This window comes from Mugil cephalus, chromosome 18 (assembly GCF_022458985.1).
Source record: "Mugil cephalus isolate CIBA_MC_2020 chromosome 18, CIBA_Mcephalus_1.1, whole genome shotgun sequence".
Classification (NCBI taxonomy): domain Eukaryota; kingdom Metazoa; phylum Chordata; class Actinopteri; order Mugiliformes; family Mugilidae; genus Mugil; species Mugil cephalus.
In genome coordinates, this window is record NC_061787.1 from 19,756,939 (window position 1) to 19,772,806 (window position 15,868).

General features: G+C 46.2%; 1 protein-coding gene across 4 annotated transcripts in view; it reads left to right on the forward strand.

Annotated features, from left to right (window-relative positions):
* Window positions 1–245: 245 nt before the first annotated feature.
* Window positions 246–15,868, forward strand: part of nrp1a (neuropilin 1a) — a 57,725-nt gene continuing 42,102 nt past the window's right edge. Inside the window, exons 1-3 of one of the 4 annotated variants that reach the window (XM_047568028.1) lie at window positions 246–359; window positions 2,570–3,009; window positions 4,373–4,547. In XM_047568028.1, coding sequence (XP_047423984.1) covers window positions 2,943–3,009; window positions 4,373–4,547 — 242 coding nt within the window. In that variant the 5' untranslated portion in view covers window positions 246–359; window positions 2,570–2,942. Of the gene's footprint in view, window positions 360–748; window positions 1,285–1,358; window positions 3,010–4,372; window positions 4,548–15,868 lie in introns of those variants that run through there. The other 3 variants (XM_047568026.1, XM_047568029.1, XM_047568027.1) reach the window with 3 other exon arrangements.

The following is a 15,868-nucleotide window of genomic DNA, read 5'->3' on the forward strand; positions in this document are numbered from 1 at the left end:
CATGCACTAATTCAGGAGGCTCTTTGTAATTAAAGCTACAGGATCAATGAAAAGGCGTTGATTCCGGTATGAAGTAATAATAGCGAATAAATGTATTTTTATGGTTAGGCGTCTCTAGTCGGTGTCACATCTCACACCTGTAATGTCACTCATGACCGGATCATGTTCAGAATTACTTGTGCTGCATTTCAGGAGTGCGTGTGTATTTTTGGCTGCGGCTGAAGTGGGTGACAGGCACACAGGCGGATTCGTACGCCAACAGAGCAGCAGCTTCTTTGTTCCACGGGAACTCAACTGCAGCGAGACCTTTGGGCCCCATAGGCTCCCAGAAAACTGAATCACACCCTGTGTTATCTCAGGTATATTATCATATTTTGTATTATTATTATTATTAATCTGTATTTCTTTTATGGTCCAGTAGAACAGCTGGAGATTTGCAAGAGCGACTGTAATGTTTGTGTAAAAAGTCGTCTTGTTTTTTTTTTTTTTGTTGTTATTTTTTTTTTTATCATAAGGGCATATCAAGCAGGGGGAGATTAGCTGTGAGTGATCCGAGATAAAAATAGATTTGAGATGATTCACGGGCGCATTTTTTTTTTTTTTTTTTTTTTTTTTATGTTAAACGCAACTTTCTGGAGCGTCCAATGGAGAGAGAGGGAGAGAAGGAGAGAGGAGGGCAGCTGGGTTAAATCTGCATATCGATTACAGGAGGACACACAGACACACGCACGAACACGATCGCGCGCACCCGCATACTCATCCCTCGTAAAGGGGCGTGTAGGACTGGCAGAGACTCAAACCCTGCGCATTCAGTGAGGGAGCCGAGAGCTGTGGCGCACGGAGACGCGGACGCCGGGGACAACTTATATTAGATCGTTTCGGACTTTTAATTTAATTCAGCGATATTCGTTCACTCGCTGAGACATTTTTTTTCGGGACCGTCTGCTCTCCCCCGGATTTCGGTTCTTGACAGCGCTGAATGAGACGCGGGGAGGTCAGCGGCGAAGAGACAGAGTCTCAACGCGGATAAGAGAGGGTGTCTCCGGGCTTCGGCTGTGCGTCTTTGCGCGGACTCGACTGGACTGTTGCGGTCGTTCCTCTGCTTATTAAAGGGGTGGGGGATTCGGGCGAGGAAATAAGTTGACCGAAGCCCTGAGACGATCTGGTGTCGTTTTAACTGAATCGAAAGACGCATATCGGATCGTTCACTCTCCCCTCCACGCATGTTTAAAGTGGAGAGAGGAGGACTGGATGCCTGCGGGTTTGCGAGTCCTCGAAACGCAGGTGAATGCAGCTATTTGTTTTCTTCTCTGACTCATTCCGCGGCTCGCAAGAAATATTGCGCATGAGTGTGAAATGAAGATAGATTTTCATGAATTGTCCACAATTTCATGATTTCACGTAATTTCTTTCAGATTTGACTGATACCATCCCATTGTTGTTTTACAACCATTTAGTATTGTTGTTCCAAAATACAGAAAGTATAAATTCCTATTAAAGCATGCTTTTTAACATCATATAATCTCTTAAATTGTGCTCTTGCAACATTTTGTTGCGGGCTGCAGCATTTTGTATGTGCGGATAAGGCTGCTCAGATAAACCGGCTCCGTTCCCTTTGAGCAGTGTGACCCAGTAAGGGCAGCCTCAAGTAAATGACGATAATTTACGCTTTAATTGATTTGCTCTAAATTTTAGAGTGCCAGTTTAATGGTGTGGCTGTTGTGGGGCAAGCTTTAACAATCGGCGCATCTGGACGGTGCGTAAAAGACGCACAACTCAGGTGGAAAAAAAGGGGGGTTTCTGTTATTAAGCAACGGAGCGAAAACTGGGCCTGACAAGACAATATATGCATAAATAAATGAGTAACTGCAGCACAGATATGATTCAATTCGAGCCGGTGGATGAGTATTTTAAAATGTGAAACGTAACGAGGAAGTTGTGGATAATAGGTGGCTTAGTGTGGCACAAACTCAAACAGAAGCGAAAGGGTGTTCCTGACAATAATCTTAAAAAAAAAGAAAAAAAAAGAAAGAAAATCAGACTTTTTTGTTCACATTTAAGATGGATTTTATACATATCAAATGTATAAAATCCAGTGACACGACAAGGCTGAAAGAGTCTTGTCGTGTCACTGTATCTTCCATTAATGTCTCGCTCCTTTTTGTAAAAGAAGAAAGAGGGAGGGAGGAAGAGAGGGTGAGTGAGTAAAAGAGAGGGAGGAAGAAACAGAGAGAGAGAGAGTCATGTCACTTAACGGACTGCTGGTGCTTTGTGACTCAGTGTGCAGCTCCGCTTACATATAAAGACACGGGGCTTTTCAGACATAGGTTGGCTATTTGTAATCAAGCCAATCATCAACATCTCGGAGTCCGCACTCCGAGCCTATAGAAGCAAAGCGGTCACAGTTTGGGACGGGGTGTATTTGTGCCTTCGTAGTCTTATTTGTATCAGCAACGAATGTTTAAAACAGATCGGGTAATGTCCAGAGCGCACTGCCGCTGCACGCATTCCTGATCTGCTCACATCTCCGTCTATTTGTTTTTTTCTTTCCTTCTTCCCAACTCCACAGTCAAGGATTACATCCTGCCCGGGCACCGTCTGAAGGAGTAGGGGCGCAAAGCGAGGGGTGGAGTGGGTCACTTCTGCTTCTTCTTCTTCACATATCTTGCACTTTGGCTTCTTTGGAGAGGATATGGCACGGCCGGAGCTGGAGAGAAGAGCGCTGCCGGCACAGGCGAGAGGAAACAGGAGCTGAATGACAGGATGCCAGTGACCTGATCCCGCTCTCTGATCAGTCTAAGCTTCGTCAAAAGCTCATTTGTTGAATTCAGGGGAGAGGAGAAGAATACTTGCCAAAGCAAAAAACTTTTTGGAGGAGTTTTATTTCGGAGGGCTTTTCTTTTTTGTATGCGTAATTTTATTTTTTTGGTCACAAAACAAGGATGCATTGTGGATTAGTCTTTATCCTGTTGATGGGAATTCTCTCGGTGGTCAAGGCTTTCAGAAACGGTAAGTGTGACATCTCATATGTATATAAATAAAGCCCCTGTGTACTCTGCAAAGCTACTAATCCCAATATTTTTTTAAAAGATTAGCCCTCTGTGATCACTGCTGATCTTTGGGCAAACTCGACTGGCGCTCACCTTCCATTTCCAAAGAAAATCCTCTCATATCGTTGCTACAGAGAGAGTTTCTAAATGGAGGGTTCATAGATACACATTGTAGCCCTATTTAACCTTTACCCTTATTTAGCTTGTATTTATCATGTTCTTTAATATACCTGTATGTTAGATTAAATTTCATTTGTGCGCCTAAGGCTCTATCCGCATTAATATGCTCCTAAATAATTGGTTTATTTCCGTTTCGTGTGAGTCTCGTAACCCACAATAAAACCTTGTAAAAGTGTTTTCGCAGCAACAAACAACTGAAGTGCTGATGGTTACGCACGTTGCCTTCACGAGTTATTATGATGTTCAAAAAGTCATTCCGAAACCTCGACTTACACACCTTCCCCCTGTTTAATTCTTACAGTCTGAATTTCGATTCTACTTTAGTTTATTCTCATTTCTGCGATTTTAAAAAGCGGCAGATGGTTTTTAAAGATGTTTTTTAAACTTGAGTGGTGAATTCAAGTGCAGATAAATGTAAGCAGGCAGTCCCCGAAACGTAATAAAAAAAATGTTTTGACTTTTAATGATTAAGCTCTGAACTTAATAAGAAGTTTAAATGATGAGGGTGCAGACAAACTATGACTTAAAGCTCCGGCAAAAACAAAACGACCCTTGCTCTCCATTGCGTTTACCTCTGGGTCACAAAACTAAAAGCTGTTCCTTTTATTAACGTGTGTCAGAAAAAGGTTTTTACACTTTAGTGTAGTTTAATGTCAGCGCGAGCAAGTTAAATAATGAAGTTAAAACTGGTAAGCTCATTATAAATAATTGCGTCTTTATTCCACTCTGACTAAACAATGCTGACTAAACATCGTGTTAAATGCAGTTTACCTACAATAGTTTGCACAATATACAAAAGAACCGAAGACGAAATGTCTGCCCACTGTATAGATAAAAATAATAATAATAATAAATACATAGATTAGGTTTTTAAAGCTTTTTCCATAATAGAAATCTTCAACTTTCAGACGTCTTCAGAGTCAGAGTCTTGTTTCTGATCCATTTTGTCGATCCAGATTTCAAAACGCAATTTAAGGGTTTGTTCTCGTGGTGTGAGACACAGATTACATTATTTAGAAAGCTGTTTTCTTTCTCTGCAAGCTGCTGCGCATGAGAGCATCAGGCTATCGCATATAAATACATGTGTATATTACAACTTCATTTGTTCCGTTAAAACACCCTATTTTCACTCTTCTCCTCAGACAAATGTGGAGGCAACATCAGAATCTCAAACGCCAACTACCTCACCTCGCCCGGATACCCCTATTCTTACTCCCCTAGTCAGAAATGCATGTGGGTGATCTCGGCGCCTGGTCCTCACCAGCGGATCCTCATCAACTTCAATCCGCATTTTGATCTGGAGGACCGTGAGTGCAAGTAAGTATACTGCATGACTTAGTGATCCTCTTTATGGAAAACAGATGTGCTCTGTTTTGGCCCTAAAACCTCATTCATTCAATCAGATGTTGCCCTAAAGTTAGTTGGGAGTAAAGTAGGATAGAATTAAAGCTCTGCTATGTTGATTGCCATCTAATAGTACAAATGCATGCCTGCTCCATTCATATGTGTGTGTGTGTGTGACTCCTAAAGCACTCCTGTGTGAGACCACTCATTCCCCCCTTTTCCCTGATGCCTATTGCACATGAAACTGCGCCATCTAGTGTCTAGCCGGCCGTCTGAAACCGTGTTAATGTGATCTTGCACTACATAAAGCAGCAGGAATGTCTCACCCCTGCCATTTGGTTTTTCAGGAATGTCCTTAATTTTCGTCTTTGCGGAGTGAGATCACTGGGATATAATATTGATTTGAACGGCAGTGCATTTTATTTTATTTTATTTTATATTTTTTACAGAAAGGGGGGAAAAACTAAAGGGCCAAAACCTCAGAAGAGGTCATTAACTGTGGCTGTTTTATATACTGCTTTCATATCCCTTCTTAAAATCCAATTACTCTCCAAACTAGTCACAAATCCCAAGAACTGGCTGCGTAAAAAAGCAAGTCTCAGCATATTTTCGCTCTGATAGCGTCAGTGTTGGAGCCAGGTGATGTGATGATTCTCCTCAAAACTTGCTGAAAGCACCCTTTAGAGGCGCACCTCCCTGTGACAGTTGCTGATCCTTATTTGACTTGTAAGCCACGAGCTGTCGCATCCAGCAAGAGGCTAGGCGGCTAACCTGTTGTCAGATAGATAGTTTAAGCCGATGAAACCAGAGATAGACAGTAATGTGATGAGCCTGTGTCAGTGTGCGGCCGCCCCGAGGTGAGCCTTGCCTGGGCAGACCGCCTCGCCCTGATTGCCTGTCTTCCCTTATGTGTGTGTGTGATTGTGTGGTTTTTGTGTCTCTGCCTTGCTCTGTCTCAGCTGTTTGTTTACGCTGCAGGGCTCGGGAGAGTACAGGGCTTTGCTGGATCCTGTTACTGTATCCTCCACTCCACCCCAAACCTGGACCCTACGCTCCTTTTGTGCTCCTTGAATGGCCCCTGTATACGCTTGCAGGGTTTTTTCCCCCCCTTTAATCACAGATTTAGATCCCACTTTAACTGCTGTCAGAGATATATAGCAGAATGAATGCTGCTGTCTTCTTCTTCTTCTTCTTTTTTTTTTTTTTTGAGGCTGGATGCTCCTTGACACTTCGTCTGGGTCCAATTTCAGCACCAGAGGGACTATTAAACTGTCCAAGATCCTCGGTTAGAAACGGAGGGTGAGGAAGGGAAGGGCGGCAGTAACAATGCTCGTGTTAATCAAATTAGCCAGGAATGAATTTCCTGTGTTTAGTAAAAAAAAAAAAAAGAAAAAAACATTTTTTTACTCGCCCGCAGGCAAGGAAGGCCCGCTTTTTTTTCTCAATTTGAAATGAAAGCGGGCTTTGAGTTTACCAATCAATCAGTGTATCATTTACAAATTAGCAGTGCTCTTTTCATTCAGCAGAATGAATTTGCAGATTGCCGGTTGACTGGCTGTTCATAAACTTGTTAGCAGATGAAATTTGTGTTTGCGGAGGTGTTTACATAAGCTAGCGTCTCTTTTTCCCATATCCTACACGCATATCTGTTACATTTAGAGCCGAGACGACCTATGTAATACCAATAGTGTGGTCAGAAGGTTCTTAACCGCTTGGATGCGTTGACAAATGACCCAGGCGGACGGTTGTGAAACTCAAGCCGGTCTCTGATTCATGTGGGCCACTCAGAGATTGCACCAGAAAAAAACGGGGTCGTCCTGACCTGCATCTTTTTCCTATTTTTAACCTGGTGCGCCGTTTCATTTTTAATGCTGCTAATGGAGTGGTTTTCATGGGACTTTAGTTCCACTTCATGATATATTCCCTAACTTGCTTCGCTTTGGCTTTCCATAAAAAGGCTACGCCAGTGAATTAAGTCCCCCCCTTTCTCCTCCTTAAATTCAAATTATCGTCCTGTGTAACATGAGGGTTGATTATTGTGCTAATCGCTGACAAAGCATGTCATAGGTAACCCAATTATGAGAGCGGGAATAGTCGCTCATGTATCTGCAGACAGTAGTTGGGTGTGATTTGTGTTGGACCCATCAGACTCCCTGTCGCAGCTCCACTCACCAAATCAGCCCTTACATAATGGAAACTGATGAGAGCCAGAAAGGCTTCCTTATCTGATGGACTGGCAGAGTGGGTGGAGGTGGAGACGGTGGGGGTAACAATGCATGCTTCAGTGCACTGCCTTGCAATCTAATTAGTGGGCAAATGGAACACACATGCACCACATGTTCCCCAACATGGCGCTTATCAGCAAACCAAACAAGAAGCACTCAAAGTGGTGCTCGTAAAAAGAAAAACAGTCTTTGCTGAGTGGAGTCTGGCTGTGGCGGTGTTGTTGCACGTGTGCGCTACCCTTGGCAGGTTTGTTTGGGGAAGCGCAGAGGCCTGTATCCTGAGAGCTGGAGGAGGAAAGCACTTCATCACAAAGATAAGGAGACTAAGTGAGCCTTGCGATTCTGAATGCAGAGCGTGTTTACCTTTCACGCACCGCTGTAGACTTTCACAGAGTGGAGTTTCGGGGCAGGGGGGGGGCCACCCTCGCCGCCTCTTGCGGCTAATGAAGTTTGAGGCAAAGGCGCAGCCTGCGTCGAGGCAAATATTTGAAGTCACTTCGCTCCGAAAATCGGCGGAATGAGCAAGCTAAGCTCAAGCGAAAAACTAAAGTAAACAGATACGTTTTTGCCTCGCTCCCTTTACCGTGCACCCGTTCTCTTTTTTCCCCCCTTGCGATCTGATAAAGGCTCGTCTGGCTGCGGCAGCCTTGCAATAATCCTGAAGGAAAAAATGGTGGCTTCAGAGGGTTCAAATCTAAACAAGTACTGGGCAGGTTTCACAAATGGCAGGCTGAAGGGCAACTCATCTTATTTGGACGACACACCACAGTTATTATTGTGTGAGTGAAAGTTTCTGTTCAGAAGTCTGCAGGCTCTTCTCTCCGCCTTTTCCTCAATTGCTGACTCAAAGAGGAGAGCCAACTTTCTACAGACGCGATGCACCCCTGACAACATTATGAATCATTGATGGCATCGGATTTGCTGACCAGACCGAAAAAAACATTCTTTCTTCAGCACATACTGAAAACCGTTGCAGTAAGTCAGTCAGTAAGTCAGTCAGTCAGTCAGTCAGTCAAGGCTGCGCTGTTTGTTTTGGAGGTGCAGAGGAGACGAGTTAAAAACAGGAGGGGTTGGAGCCTCTGCTTTCTCATCCCTCCCTCATTTCTTTGCTTTTCTCTCCGTCGGCTTGGCGTTTTTCTGAACTTCACGGACATTCCAGTGTGACAGCGTGTGCAGTAGATGGAGGTTTGGTGGGGTTGTGGGGGGTTGTGTGTGTGTGTGTGTGTGTGTGTGTGTGTGTGTGGGGGGGGGGGGGGGGGGGGCTGGGAGTGGTTTCGAATGAGATGTATGGCAGAGTGGTACTAGGCAGCGGAGATATTCCAGGAATGCCTGCTCAAGCAGCTCGTCGTGGGGGGAGATCGAGGAGAGAGTCAGCGCCTCACCACGCTTCAAAAGTCTGCGGGACCCCCCCTGCTTACAGGTGCCGGGAACTCAAAGCTTAGAAAAGCAACTCCATTTCTCCTTTTTTTTTTAATTGTAGCTCTCTCTGCTTCTCTGTCCCTCTGCCCCTTCACTCCAATCTCCCGCTGAGCTGCCCCCGTGGAGCTGCTCGGCCTGCTGGGAAGGCAAACATTCTCTGCTGTGTACCTTCCACAATAGACATCCTGCCCCTCATGGCATTTGTGACCGAGGCCTGAGCTCCAGAGATGACTAATAGGAGCTTTGGAAGGGGGGGTATTAACCTACCCCGGATCTATAGTTGGCCCTTTCTTTGTCATGTGGAATCCCACTAACTCCACTCATATGTTTCACAGCACCCGGCAAAGATTGCCACCTGTTTCTAGGAAGTGAGAGTGGAGGACAGAAGGAGCTTTAGGGAAAAGATCCACTTGGCCACTTTTCCTAATTCCCTTGTCCCCCCTCCGCACATGCAGCAGCAGCAGCAGCCTCATGATAAAGCGCAGTGGAGATTCACAGCAGGTGAAGATCACCCTTTCCCCCCCTCCCTCTGCATGGCAACCATGCTCAAATAAGGAGATGCGGGCTGTGTGATTGTTCATTAGCTGTTGTCATGGAGGAAAATAAATAAGCCAAGAACGCGAGGGGAACCTTTTTCTTTTTTCCTCTTTAACAGGCCTGCGGCGATGGCAGCTTTTATGGAAGGGAAGTGCTGTGACCTCCAGGGCTGAAGGGATAGGGCTTTGGATTGACACAAATTGTTGGAAGATACTTATGGCCTGTTAGCGGACATTTATTTCCGCTGTCAGTGTGTTCTTTTTTTAAAGTGCATGTCAGAGAAGCATTGACGCCGGGGGGGTGGTGGCGAGGCGGGGAGATGAAAGTCCCGCCGCAAAAAAACACGGGGCACAGCCGAATGGAGTGCGTCGGGGCGACACCGTTTCTTTTAACTGCCGGGGTTCGACAAAAAAAAAATAAATAAAAAAAAGAGGTTGTGCACCTGGTATTTTCTGCAGCGGCAGACTCCCACGGTTCATCACAATGGAAATCAAATTAGACCCAAAATTACATTGAAACAGTGCACCTTGAGAAAGGGCCCTGTCACCTGCATCTCAAAGAGCAAATCCATTTTGAATTTATCTTGTTTGCACTTGGCGGCAATTACGCCAAGCCTTATTTTGCCAGCATGGTGACGCTTCCACAGACGAGTGCTTTCCATTTGCAAAAAAAAAAAAAAGAAAAAACAACAACAACAGTAACCGTTCACGAGGCAGGTGAGCCATTCGAGGACAGATTGAAAGGATACATTCACCTTGTTAATTAACCGGAGGGCAGAAAAGATTGGACAGCAGACAGAGATGTTGCATCAGGAAGCTGTTGACCTTCACTCTCAGGACTCTCATTCTTCTTCTTCTTCGTCTCTTTTTCACGTAGAAGGGGTTACTCTCTGGCTAATGAGCAGGATTAAAGTAGGTCTGCGCACACGTGTGCTTGCATGTACAAAGAATATGAGTGTGTGCGCGTGAGAGAGCGACCGTGGGGTTTAGGGTCTTTTTTTTTTTCTTTCCTCCATCCACCGGTGAAGTGTTTCACCTTGGCCACGGCTCGGAAGGGCAGCTTGATTGAAAAGCTTTCTGGCCGTGGCATCTGCCATCCTCCCCGCTGCTCTGTCACCACTTTGATTCATGCACAACCTGACCACAACCGGGAGGCGAGCCACTCTGCTTCGCAGTGGGAGGGGGCGGCAGGTCTACTTCACAGCTGAGGAGTAGGAAAAGAAGGAGAAACTGGGGAAGGAAGAGGCGACGAGGCCCGCGCTCATAAATAACCCGGCGGATTCCCAGTCTCGCCCGGCGTTATCTGAGGCGGCACGAAAAGCGACGCCGTCTCATGTGTCCGCCTGTTTTGTTTTTTTTACATCTCGATGTGGGAGTTAGTGATCGGCAATTGCCAAGGACTCGTGTCCCTAAGCTGTTTCTGGCACCGCGTACAGTAGCTGGCGACTTTCTCTTTTTCTTCTTTTTTTTTTTTCCATCCCCAAACCAATACACGCCTCCCTATATGGAAGTTTCTTGTGGAATGAGGCTGCAGCCCACACAGCTTAGTGGATGTCACTCTTTTTTTTTTTGCTTTTCATCCGAAACAGACCGCGAGAAAAAAAAAAAAAAAGAAGAAGCCGTGTGTACAGGCTCATGATTAGAGGACGACATTTGGTGATCTCAGCTCCCTATCTGGACACACATCTAGTGGCCGTAGGAGAATTCAGACTCTGACGCTTTCCTTCCAGCGCAGATGAAAAAACATTCAACACTGAGGTTATAATTCAATTATGCCTTTCTGTTTCCAAAGGACAGTTGGCAATGAGCGCCATCTCCCCCTCGCTCTGCTTTGTACGACATAATTAGCAACAGGTTTTCCTCCCTTGCCTTTTTTCTTTCCGCCATGTGCTGATTTCTCAGTTTATGAGGCTGTGTGGAAAACAGCAAGGAGCGATAAACAAGGCTGAATGAGGAGTAATCGGAGTTCACGATATGTGGGTGGTAGAGCGGTAGTCGGGGTGGATTGCTTTGAAACAGTACCTCAATGTCTTACCCGTCCCAGAGGAGAAAGGGCAGAGAAGAGGCTCTTTAGTTAAACTGATGAGGGAGTTCTGGACACTTTAATACGGCGTGTCCAAGCTTGTCAGACATGTTTCGTTTAGTGGTCTAACCTTGAAAGGGGCCTATGATTGTGATTGATGTGGCGGGGGGTGCTACGCGGCTTGTTTGTTGCCCTAACGCCCCTGTGCTTACAGATCTGCGAGGGGTGGCAAGTGGGAAGAGGGGAGGGGGGGCCTTCAGCAACCGCAGGATTCTTTATTCAAACAATCAAGCCGGGTCCCCGGAGAGGCTTCGGGTGAAGCAAAGCTTGTTTTCAGTGGGCGAGAGGGTACGGTAGGTAGGAAGTGGCAAGCCGAGGACCCCTCGCTCTCAGCCCCAGATCCCCGGGGTCATTTTCGGTCGCTGTGTTTGCGCACAGTGGGCCGCTGGCTCGTCGGTGTGTCCCTCCACCACTCAGCTCTGCGTGATTCGGCCGGGGCAGCAAGCAGACAGTGATTGATGGGGCGATACCCCACCGCTCTCTGATTGAGTTAGAGCCACTCACAATCCCTGGCTTTGTTTGCTCTTTGCTTGATCTCTCCTCACTAAATTGGCAGCATTAGTTGTGGTCTGTCCTTTTTTCATGCGGCCACCTTCACATTTTTTTCTCACGGCCGTATTTCTTTTGTCAGATGACCATCATTGCAAAATAATAAAAAAAAAAGGGCTGTAAATTAAGCCTAACATCGTCCTTTTCTAGCATTATCTCAGTGGGGTATTATTAGTAGCCTGTCCCTCCAACCTTTCCAGGAAGACCTCTATCTCCTCCACGCATACTTACACGGCCCCCGCAGAGGAGATTAAACTACTGAACAGACAGCCACCAAGTTGACAGGAAAGTTTGATTGTCAGGCCAGTAAATGGAAGAGTCACATTGTCCTTCAGATGCTAGCAGTGCCTGGCTGGCCGACCGGTAGCACTTAAATCAGCCCTGCAATGCCAAGAATCCAGCCTCGGAAGAGATGCACCGCTTGGCATGCGGCCCTCACAGCGCGGCCTATTTGGCTTTCAAAGTGCTGCATCGTTGGAAAACCTGAGTTCTTCTTTTCATGCAGTGGCAACAATGCAGCCAATAAATTGAAGAAAAGGATGAGGTTTTAAATATTAGATATTCCGTCTAAGGGCCGACCCACGTTAGAAGAAAACTTACCCAGTCATGCCTGCAGATGTGCCCTTAATGTCGAACGGTTCCGGTTATTTGTTGTCATTTCTGTGAAGGATCATGCACGTAGCTCATGTTCTCCCAAGTTTAAAGTGTGGTTTAAGGTCAGATGTGGTCTATTCTGCGTGCACTCGACAACACTCCCACAGGCTCTCTTCACGGTCTACCCTACTTCCAGCCAAGTGGCTGCATGTCCAGCCAGATGACCCCGGTCATGAGACACTCAGCCCAGACTGCTCTCTGACCCTTCCACAGGCTCCAGGGAGGGCAGAGAGAAGGAAGAGGAGGGTGCCGGGGGGACGGATGGGACGTTTAATTGAATAATTCCCAGTGCAGTTATTACCATTGCCCTGAAGCACACTGGCCACAGCAGAGCCACGTAAAACGAGTGTTTGAGGGAGGGAGAGTGTTTCAAACCACGAACCTTCCGCTGTTGTTGTGCTTGGCACCTGTTTGCCGACTACCTTAGTCTGCACTATTTTTCTCTTTTGCTTTTTGTTTTTCTTTACTCACTCAATCAATAGCCAAAATTCCCTGCCTTTTCTCAGTCAGCGGTTTCCCTTCAGCGCGCCCACACCACACTTTCTTTTAGAGGAGGACAGAGTTTTAAGCAGCATCCAAAAGGCTTTACCTCTAGCTGACCCCAGACTCAGTCCCCCCACCCACCCCCATCCCCCTCTCCCTTCCTCTCCTCCTCTGTGCTCCTCGTCCGCTCATCTCGCCTCCTCTGAATGCAGCGTGCTCCCTGCATGCACAGCTCATTACCCGGCGGGGAGCGCCGCTGGCTCCTCGCAGCGCCAAGGAACAGATAGACCATTGCCTCTGGATATGTCGTTGTTTTTATTTTTCTCATCTGCCCCTGAAACACGACAAGACAAGGCAGGAAGCGCTCACATGACCAACTTTATTCCTGTGTTTAAGTTCACTGGGTCACTACCTCAAGGTTGTTTACATCTGTGTCTGTCATGTTTCCGTATGTGTCTTTTTCTCACATGGTTCCAGTGGGCCTGACCTCGTTTACGCGTGACGCATGCACTCGTGGACAGGACATCCAGGTTTCCTTTGGTTTTCTTTATCAGAAAGTCGCAGATGCTCCAGTAATCGCGGTCCACATGGCCAAAGACGCCACGTAGCCACGTATCTAAAGGACAACACATTGTTTTCCAAATGTGGTGTCCGCAACAAAAGTTTTTTTATGCAAACTTTGAGGTTTTATGCTTTCAAATTGAATAGGTTCTGCACCAAATAATGCAGCACGCCGCCACCGCCAGCCTATATTGGCTTCAAGCTGAGAGTTGTCTGTCTTGGATTATTGCGTTATCTTCCTATCTTCATCCCGCCCTGCAGGGTGCACATGTATTCATTCCGCCGAGGTGTTAGGTGTATAGGGCGGAGACGGCGTGTTTAAAAAAAGACACACAAGTACACAAGTCGCCTCTGCTGTGCCACCTCACCCCCTTTCTCTCGGGCGCCCTGTTATTTTTACCCTTGACTTCTCATTGTTCCGACGGCGGCGCATCATCTGAGCCCTTCCACAGACCCCTGTGGAGGATCCTCTCTTCGCTCACCTCTGCCTGCCCCTTCTCTCCTGTGTAATCAGAGATCCTCTCAAATGTCAAGGTGGGACAAATGGGAGCCATTCCCTCATGTAATGGCCCCAGAAATGGGTTAGAGTGCCTCTCTTGCCCCTTCTCTCTCCCTTTTCTCTCTTTCTGAAAACCTGTGGTGCTTTTCATCCTTTCTGACGTTCTTTCTTTCAGAATTTCAGAATTTTACACGCCTCTATTTTTGTCTCCTTTGTGAATCATGTCACAGGCTTCCGGCTTCATTGTGTTAACCTGTTAAACCTTTTTCAGTAGGGTGCATGTAATTGACAAATTTCATAATAGCTCTCAATCAAAATGGCTTTATGATAAGGCCATCGCTGCAGGGGAGTGTCCTTTTTCTTAATTTACCCAAAGCGGACATTTAGCCTGAATATTCACGTCACATATAAACATGTATGCCATATTTACTGTATCCATTTCTGAAGCCCATTTTGCCGTGGGCATTTTACCAATAGATTCATCTCACAATTCAGTGTTCTGCTGAGAAAACTTTGAACCTGGCATTCATCCATGTGGATGTTACTTAGACGTGTACCACCAACCTAGACCAGACCAGGCAGCCCCACCCCACAGCAATGACACTCCTTGATGGCACAAGGTGTTGACCTGGCCTCCAAATTCACCAAATCCCAAACTGATCAAGTATCTGAGGGGTCATCCACAGGGGCCACAGCTTATGTCATATATTAGTGCTTTTAAGGAATCAGCAGGAGCTCATTTGTGTTTGAGCCATGTTTTCTTTTCATTTTCTTTAATGAATTATGTGTTGAACATTGTCCCGCTGGAGTAAGAATCAACCAGTGGATGAATTAGAAACAAAAAAGTGTAACAAATCAATTATATTTAACATATACAGTAATTAAATACCATAAAATGCTACGTAATAGGAGTGACTATACATAACTTGCCCTGAGACTTGTTGAAATCACATGTATAATTCACATTTTCGGTAATCACATTGTTATGACCTATTTGTCACGCTTCAAGGTTTTAATAGGAGAAGAAAGTCCGAGTTTGTTCGAGCGGGATGGCTGAAAAAAATCTGCTCCTGCCATTCACTTGTGTGAATATAAAATATAATAGTCAGCTGAGCGTAGTTCTTCAGCGTCCCCTGTGTTCAAAGTGCAGTGCGAGGTAGGGCCTCCTTCCCTTCCCTTCATGGCATGGCTGATTTAGACAGCCTGTTAACAGTGGGGGCTTTTGTGGTCAGTCTTATTTTCCTTGCTTGTTTTCTGGCCACCACCCTCTACCCATCCCCTCTCCGGTCCACAGCAGTGTGAGCGGGGTCTGTGCTGAGCAGAAAGGAACCCCCCCACCACCACCACCTACCCTTTCCACACACATACACCCACACCCCTCGGGGCAGAAATCTCCCTCTGTCAGCCTGTGCTCATATTTCTGAATAAAGGATTATTGTGCGTGTTGCGGAGGGAGGGGGATGCAATAATTGAGTCTAAACAGCCAAATTCATTAATTTGATTGTTGGCGACAGCAGATCTCTCGACAGTGTAATTAGGGAAGCTAATGGATGGAGGCATGCTAAATCCATCAATGCTAATGATAATTGCAGTTTAGGGGAGCGAATATGCTTTTCAGACGCGAGGCCGCAACAAAATCGGAAACAGCAGCGGCGTCTAAAAATACGACAGAGCGGAGTCTTACAGTGTACAGGGTGACACCCAAAGAGGCCCGTTGGACGGGTGCAGCTGGGCCATCTGTGCAGGGGATATCCATCTTTTCATAAATCTTTTTTTATCTCCATTCGTCTTTGCGGGAAACGCGGCGGTGAAGCAAGGCAATCATGCCCTTCTCCCCTCGCCAACGAGGAACCACTTCTGAAGCCATCAGCTCTGATTGGTTGGGGTTCTGTCCCGCTGGGTGAGTCGCCACATTCGGAGGCCTTCAACTGCTGCGATAATTTTCTGCAGATTCAGAAGTGAAAGCACATCGGTGGAGGGGATGATAGTCTTGTGATTTTTTTGGAACGTGATAGCCACAGTTAGTCTTTAGTGTTAACCCTCAATAAAAATCTTTATGTGAGCGACTCAGTTAGAGTCAAGTTTTTAACATTGAGATTAAGTTTTCTTTATTCCTTGTCCTTCCAGCTGAGCCGAGTCGTTACAGCTGGACTGGTGCCCAAGGAAAAAAAAAGGGAACCTGTTATTCTCCGTTCAGGTTAATGAGTGTCACATGCAATGGGGAGGCAGTGCGGGATGGAAAGTAGACAGAGAGAGACCGTTTTATTTTGGCAAGGTATGTCCCC